This window comes from Procambarus clarkii, chromosome 28, assembly GCF_040958095.1.
Source record: "Procambarus clarkii isolate CNS0578487 chromosome 28, FALCON_Pclarkii_2.0, whole genome shotgun sequence".
NCBI classification, from domain to species: Eukaryota; Metazoa; Arthropoda; class Malacostraca; order Decapoda; family Cambaridae; genus Procambarus; species Procambarus clarkii.
In genome coordinates this window covers 43,520,107-43,528,468 of record NC_091177.1, presented here as the reverse complement: position 1 = coordinate 43,528,468, position 8,362 = coordinate 43,520,107, and the positions used below count along the sequence as shown (strand labels likewise).

Here is an 8,362-nt window from a genome sequence, read left to right as displayed (position 1 = left end):
GTCTGTGGCCACGTGTGTTACCATGACAACCGCGTCCCGCGACCCGCTGCCTGGCGTACGATTACCTAAACTGATGATAATTCTGTGCTCTCTACTACGTCAGACAATTATATATTTATATATAGCATGCCTTATTGAATAATTAAGAGATGTATAATGAAAGGATATCTTCTAATTTATACAGTTGTGAATAATACAATTGCTAGGGTCTTTTTAATTGGAGTCAGAGAGAAACATGTCTATTGCTCTTGTGTGAATATCTCCTCAGTCAGTTGTCAGCGGTCGGGCGGGTAGGAGGTGCGCCGCTGCTCTCCTCAACACCCACCCACCACACGCTTCCACCTTGTGCATAGTCAGTTATCAGGCAGAAAAAACTGATTGTTTTGCATAATGTATTTGTTAAAATTGATGCCTTACATATTGTGGTACTGGGTAGAAGTGAATAAAAGTTGATAAATTAGTTAACAGAACAGATGCTTCAACTAAAGTTTGGTGTTAGTGACTTATTAACTAGAAGGTTCTAGTGCTCCGCGCTCATCATGGGAGGGAAATATACAACAAGAATACTTCTGTGTCTCCTAGCAGTCCTCAGCACCTGGCACGGTAGGTTACTGTGTCTCCTAGCAGTCCTCAGTACCTGGCACGGTAGGTTACTGTGTCTCCTAGCAGTCCTCAGTACCTGGCACAGTAGGTTACTGTGTCTCCTAGCAGTCCTCAGCACCAGCCACGGTAGGTTACTGTGCCTCCTAGCAGTCCTCAGCACCTGGCACGGTAGGTTACTGTGTCTCGTAGCAGTCCTCAGCACCTGGCACTGTAGGTTACTGTGTCACCTAGCAGTCCTTAGCACCTGGCACTGAATGTGTGTCACCTAGCAGTCCTCAGCACCAGCCACAGAATGTGTGTGTCACCTAGCGGTCCTCAGCACCTGACACTGAATGTGTGTCACCTAGCGGTCCTCAGCACCTGACACTGAATGTGTGTCACCTAGCAGTCCTCAGCACCTGACACTGAATGTATGTTTCACCTAGCAGTCCTCAGCACCTGACACTGGATGTATGTCATCTCGCAGTCCTCAGCACCTGACACTGAATGTATGTGTCACCTAGCAGTTCTCAGCTCCTGCCACTGAATGTGTGTGTCACCTAGCAGTCCTCAGCACCTGGCACTGAATGTGTCCACTAGCAGTCCTCAGCACCTGGCACTGAATGTGTGTGTCACCTAGCAGTCCTCAGCACCTGATACTGAATGTGTGTCACCTAGCAGTCCTCAGCACCTGGCACTGAATGTGTGTCACCTAGGCGTCTTCAGCTTCTGATATTGAATGTGTGTCACCTAGCAGTCCTTAGCACCTTCCATTAAATGTGTGTGTCACCTAGCAGTCCTCAGCTCCTGATACTGAATGTGTGTGTCACCTAGCAGTCCTCAGCACTTGGCGCTGAATATGTGAGTCACATATCAGTCCTCAGCTCCTGATACTGAATGTGTCACCTAGCAGTCTTCAGCTCCTCCCACTGAATGTGTGTTACCTAGCAGTCCACAGCATTTGGCGCTGAATATGTGTGTCACCTATCAGTCCTCAGCTCCTGATACTGAATGTATGTGTCACCTAGCAGTCTTCAGCTCCCGCCACTGAATGTGTGTGTCACCTAGCATTCCTCAGCACTTGCCACTGAATGTGTGTCGCCAAGCAGTCCTCAGCACCAACTACTGAATGTGTGTCACCTAGCAGTCCTCAGCACCTGAAACTGGATGTATGTTTCAGGTAGCAGTCCTCAGCACCTAACACTGGATGTATGTCTCACGTAGCAGTCCTCAGCACCTGACACTGAATGTGTGTGTCACCTAGCAGTCTTCAGCTCCTGCCAATGAATTTGTGTGTCACCTAGCATTCCTCAGCACTTGCAACTGATTGTGTGTCGCCAAGCAGTCCTCAGCACCAACTACTGAATGAGTGTCACCTAGCAGTCCTCAGCACCTGCAACTGAATGTGTGTCACGTAGCAGTCCTCAGCACCAACTACTGAATGTGTATCACCTAGCAGTCTTCAGCACCTGACGCTGAATGTGTGTGTCACCAAGCAGTTCTGAGCACCTGACACTGAATGTGTGTGTCACCTAGCAGTCCTCAGCCTCTGACACTGGATGTGTGTATCACCTAACAGTCCTCAGCACCTGACACTGGATGTATGTGTCACATAGCAGTCCTCAGCACCTGACACTGGATGTATATGTCACGTAGCAGTCCTCAGCACCTGACACTGTATGTATGTGTCACGTAGCAGTCCTCAGCACCTGACACTGAATGTCTGTGTCACCCAGCAGTCTTCACCTCCTGCCACTGAATGTGTGTGTCACCTAGCCTTCCTTAGCACTTGCCACTGAATGTGTGTCAAATAGCAGTCCTCAGCACCTGACACTGAATGTGTGTCACCTAGCAGTCCTCAGCACCTGACATGGAATGTGTGTGTGTCACCTAGCAGTCCTCAGCACCTGGCACTGAATGTGTGTCACCTAGGCATCTTCAGCTTTTGATATTGAATGTGTGTCACCTAGCAGTCCTCAGCTTCTGATACTAAATGTGTGTCACCTAGCAGTCCTCATCTCCTGATACTGAATGTGTGTGTCACCTAGCAGTCCTCAGAACCTGACACAGAATGTGTGGGTGCGTCACCTAGCAGTCCTCAGCACTTGGCACTGAATATGTGTGTCACCTATTAGTCCTCAGCTCCTGATACTGAATGTATGTGTCACCTAGCAGTCTTCAGCTCCTGCCACTGAATATGTGTTACGTAGCAGTCCTCAGCACCTGGCACTAAATATGTGTGTCATCTATCAATCCTCAGCTCCTGATATTGAATGTGTGTCACCTAGCAGTCCTCAGCACCTGCGACTAAATGTTTGTGTGTCACCTAGCAGTCCTCAGCACTAGCCACTGAATGTGTGTGTCACCTAGCAGTCCTCAGTACCTGACACTGAATGTGTATGTCACCTAGCAGTCCTCAGCTCCTGCCACTGAATGTGTGTGTGACCTAGCAGTCCTCAGCTCCTACCGCTGAATGTGTGTTTCACCTAGCAGTCCTCAGCACATTGCCATTAAATGTGTGTGTCACCTAGCAGTCCTCAGCTTCTGATACAGAATGTGTGTCACCTAGCAGTCCTCAACTCCTGATACTGAATGTGTGTGTCACCTAGCAGTCCTCAGCACCTGCCACTGAATGTGTGTCACCTAGCAGTCCTCAGCACCAACTACTGAATGTGTCACCTAGCAGTCTTCAGCACCTGACACTAAATGTCTGTGTCAACTAGCAGTCCTCAGCACCTGACACTGAATGTGTGTGTCACCTAGCAGTCCTCAGCACCAGCCACTGAATGGCTGTGTCTCCTACCAGTCCTCAGACTGGTAGGACACACACTGAATGTGTGTGTCACCTAGCAGTCCTCAGCTCCTGACAGTGAATGTGCGTGTTACCTAGCAGTCCTCAGCACCTGACGCTGAATGTCTGTGTCTCCTAGTAGTCATCAATACCTGACGCTGAATGTGTGTGTCACCTAGCAGTCCTCAGCACCTGACACTGAATGTGTGTGTCACCGAGCAGTCCTCAGCACCTAACACTGAAGGTCTGAGTCTCCTGGCAGTCCTCAGCACCTGACACTGGATGTGTGTGTCACCTAGCAGTCCTCAGCTCCTACCACTGTATGTGTGTGTCACCCAGCAGTCTTCACCTCCTGCCACTGAATGTGTGTGTCACCTAGCCTTCCTTAGCACTTGCCACTGAATGTGTGTCAAATAGCAGTCCTGAGCACCTGACACTGAATGTGTGTCACCTAGCAGTCCTCAGACCTGCCACTGAATGTGTGTCACCTAGCAGTCCTCAGCACCTGACATGGAATGTGTGTGTGTCACCTAGCAGTCCTCAGCACCTGGCACTAAATGTCTGTGTCAACTAGCAGTCCTCAGCACCTGACACTGAATGTGTGTGTCACCTAGCAGTCCTCAGCACCAGCCACTGAATGGCTGTGTCTCCTACCAGTCCTCAGAACCTGACACTGAATGTGTGTGTCACCTAGCAGTCCTCAGCTCCTGACAGTGAATGTGCGTGTTACCTAGGAGTCCTCAGCACCTGACGCTGAATGTCTGTGTCTCCTAGTAGTCATCAACACCTGACGCTGAATGTGTGTGTCACCTAGCAGTCCTCAGCACCTGACACTGAATTTGTGTGTCACCGAGCAGTCCTCAGCACCTGACACTGAAGGTCTGTGTCTCCTGGCAGTCCTCAGCACCTGACACTGGATGTGTGTGTCACCTAGCAGTCCTCAGCTCCTACCACTGTATGTGTGTGTCACCCAGCAGTACTCAGCTCCTGCCACTGAATGTGTGTCACCTACCAGTCCTCAGCACCTGACACTGAATGTCTGTGTCTCCTAGCAGTCCTCAGCACAGGACACTAAATGTGTGTCACCTAGCAGTCCTCAGCTCATGCCACTGAATGTGTGTGTCACCTAGCAGTCTTCAGCTCCTGCCACTGAATGTGTGTCACCTAGCATTCCTCAGCACTTGCCACTGAATGTGTGTCACCAAGCAGTCCTCAGAACCAACTACTGAATGTGTCACCTAGCAGTCCTTAGCACCTGACACTGAATGTGTGTCACCTAGCAGTCCTCAGCACCTGCCACTGGATGTGTGTCACCTAGCAGTCCTCAGCACCAACCACTGAATGTGTGTCACCTAGCAGTCCTCATCCCGTCACTGTGTGTGTCTCCTTAAAGTCCTGAGCACCTGACACAGAATGTGTGTCACCTAGCAGTCCTCATCCCGTCACTGTGTGTGTCTCCTTAAAGTCCTGAGCACCTGACACAGAATGTGTGTCACCTAGCAGTCCTCAGCAACTGACATGGAACGTGTGTGTCACCTAGCAGTCCTCAGCACCTGGTACTGATTGTGTGTCACCTAGGCATCTTTAGTTTCTGATATTGAATGTGTGTCACCTAGCAGTCCTCAGCACCTGCCACTAAATGTGTCACCTAGCAGTCCTCAGCTTCTGATACTGAATGTGTGTGTCACCTAGCAGCCCTCAGCTCCTGATACTGAATGTGTGTGTCAACCTGCACTCCTCAGCTCCTGATACTGAATGTGTGTGTCACCTAGCAGTCCTCAGCACCTGACACGGAATGTGTGTGTGTCACCTAGCAGTCCTCACCACTTGGCGCTGAATATGTGTGTCACCTATCAGTCCTCAGCTCCTGATACTGAATGTATGGGTCACCTAGCAGTCTTCAGCTCCTGCCACTGAATGTGTGTCACCTAGCAGTCCTCAGCACCTGGCACTAAAAGTGTGTCACCTAGCAGTCCTCAGCACCAACTACTGAATGTGTGTCACCTATCAGTCTTCAGCACCTGACACTAAATGTCTGTGTCAACTAGCAGTCCTAAGCACCTCACACTGAATGTGTGATTCACCTAGCAGTCCTCAGCACCAGCCACTGAATGTCTGTGTCTCTTAGCATTCCTCAGCACCTGACACTGAATGTCTGTGTCTCTTGGCACTCCTCAGCTCCAGCCACTGGATGTATGTGTCATGTAGCAGTCCTCAGCACCTGACACTGGATGTATATTTCACATAGCAGTACTCAGCACCTGACACTGAATGTATGTGTCTCCTGGCAGTCCTCAGCTTCTGCCACTGGATGTGTGTGTCACCTAGCAGTCCTCAGCTCCTACCACTGTATGTGTGTGTCACCCAGCAGTCTTCACCTCCTGCCACTGAATGTGTGTGTCACCTAGCCTTCCTTAGCACTTGCCACTGAATGTGTGTCAAATAGCAGTCCTCAGCACCTGACACTGAATGTGTGTCACCTAGCAGTCCTCAGACCTGCCACTGAATGTGTGTCACCTAGCAGTCCTCAGCACCTGACATGGAATGTGTGTGTGTCACCTAGCAGTCCTCAGCACCTGGCACTAAATGTCTGTGTCAACTAGCAGTCCTCAGCACCTGACACTGAATGTGTGTGTCACCTAGCAGTCCTCAGCACCAGCCACTGAATGGCTGTGTCTCCTACCAGTCCTCAGAACCTGACACTGAATGTGTGTGTCACCTAGCAGTCCTCAGCTCCTGACAGTGAATGTGCGTGTTACCTAGGAGTCCTCAGCACCTGACGCTGAATGTCTGTGTCTCCTAGTAGTCATCAACACCTGACGCTGAATGTGTGTGTCACCTAGCAGTCCTCAGCACCTGACACTGAATTTGTGTGTCACCGAGCAGTCCTCAGCACCTGACACTGAAGGTCTGTGTCTCCTGGCAGTCCTCAGCACCTGACACTGGATGTGTGTGTCACCTAGCAGTCCTCAGCTCCTACCACTGTATGTGTGTGTCACCCAGCAGTACTCAGCTCCTGCCACTGAATGTGTGTCACCTACCAGTCCTCAGCACCTGACACTGAATGTCTGTGTCTCCTAGCAGTCCTCAGCAGAGGACACTAAATGTGTGTCACCTAGCAGTCCTCAGCTCATGCCACTGAATGTGTGTGTCACCTAGCAGTCTTCAGCTCCTGCCACTGAATGTGTGTCACCTAGCATTCCTCAGCACTTGCCACTGAATGTGTGTCACCTAGCAGTCCTCAGAACCAACTACTGAATATGTGTCACCTAGCAGTCCTTAGCACCTGACACTGAATGTGTGTCACCTAGCAGTCCTCAGCACCTGCCACTGGATGTGTGTCACCTAGCAGTCCTCAGCATCAACCACTGAATGTGTGTCACCTAGCAGTCCTCATCCCGTCACTGTGTGTGTCTCCTTAAAGTCCTGAGCACCTGACACAGAATGTGTGTCACCTAGCAGTCCTCATCCCGTCACTGTGTGTGTCTCCTTAAAGTCCTGAGCACCTGACACAGAATGTGTGTCACCTAGCAGTCCTCAGCAACTGACATGGAACGTGTGTGTCACCTAGCAGTCCTCAGCACCTGGTACTGATTGTGTGTCACCTAGGCATCTTTAGTTTCTGATATTGAATGTGTGTCACCTAGCAGTCCTCAGCACCTGCCACTAAATGTGTCACCTAGCAGTCCTCAGCTTCTGATACTGAATGTGTGTGTCACTTAGCAGCCCTCAGCTCCTGATACTGAATGTGTGTGTCAACCTGCAGTCCTCAGCTCCTGATACTGAATGTGTGTGTCACCTAGCAGTCCTCAGCACCTGACACGGAATGTGTGTGTGTCACCTAGCAGTCCTCACCACTTGGCGCTGAATATGTGTGTCACCTATCAGTCCTCAGCTCCTGATACTGAATGTATGGGTCACCTAGCAGTCTTCAGCTCCTGCCACTGAATGTGTGTCACCTAGCAGTCCTCAGCACCTGGCACTAAATGTGTGTCACCTAGCAGTCCTCAGCACCAACTACTGAATGTGTGTCACCTATCAGTCTTCAGCACCTGACACTAAATGTCTGTGTCAACTAGCAGTCCTAAGCACCTGACACTGAATGTGTGATTCACCTAGCAGTCCTCAGCACCAGCCACTGAATGTCTGTGTCTCTTAGCAGTCCTCAGCACCTGACACTGAATGTGTGTGTCACCTAGCATTCCTCAGCACCTGACACTGAATGTCTGTGTCTCTTGGCACTCCTCAGCTCCTGCCACTGGATGTATGTGTCACGTAGCAGTCCTCAGCACCTGACACTGGATGTATATTTCACATAGCAGTACTCAGCACCTGACACTGAATGTATGTGTCTCCTGGCAGTCCTCAGCTTCTGCCACTGGATGTATGTGTCACCTAGCAGTCCTCAGCACCTGACACTGGATGTGTGTCTCACCTAGCAGTCCTCAGCTCCTACCACTGAATGTGTGTGTCACCTAGCAGTCCTCAGCACCTGACACTGAATTTGTGTGTCACCTAGCAGTCCTCAGCACCTGGCAATGAATGTGTATCACCTACCAGTCCTCAGCACCTGACACTGAATGTCTGTGTCTCCTAGCAGTCCTCAGCACAGGACACTGAATGTGTGTCACCTAGCAGTCATCAGCTCCTGCTACTGGATGTATGTTTCACCTAGCAGTCCTCAGCTCCCTCCACTTGATGTATGTGTCACATAGCAGTCCTCAGCACCTGACACTGGATGTATGTGTCACATAGCAGTCCTCAGCACCTGACACTGGATGTATGTTTCACGTAGCAGTCCTCAGCACCTGACACTGAATGTGTGTGTCACATAGCAGTCTTCAGCTCCTGACACTGAATTTGTGTGTCACCTAGCATTCCTCAGCACTTGCCACTGAATGTGTGTCGCAAAGCAGTCCTCAGCACCAACTACTGAATGTGTGTCACCTAGCAGTCCTCAGCACCTGCCACTAAATGTGTGTGGCACCT

The 8,362-nt window shown here is 50.4% G+C and overlaps 1 protein-coding gene across 1 annotated transcript in view; it reads left to right on the top strand.

Moving 5' to 3' along the window:
- The first annotated feature begins 280 nt into the window (after positions 1–280).
- The window catches only part of LOC123755068 (uncharacterized), a 155,299-nt gene continuing 147,217 nt past the window's right edge, over positions 281–8,362 (top strand). Inside the window, exon 1 of the mRNA XM_045737540.2 lies at positions 281–603. Coding sequence (XP_045593496.1) covers positions 540–603 — 64 coding nt within the window. The 5' untranslated portion in view covers positions 281–539. The remainder of the gene's footprint in view (positions 604–8,362) is intronic.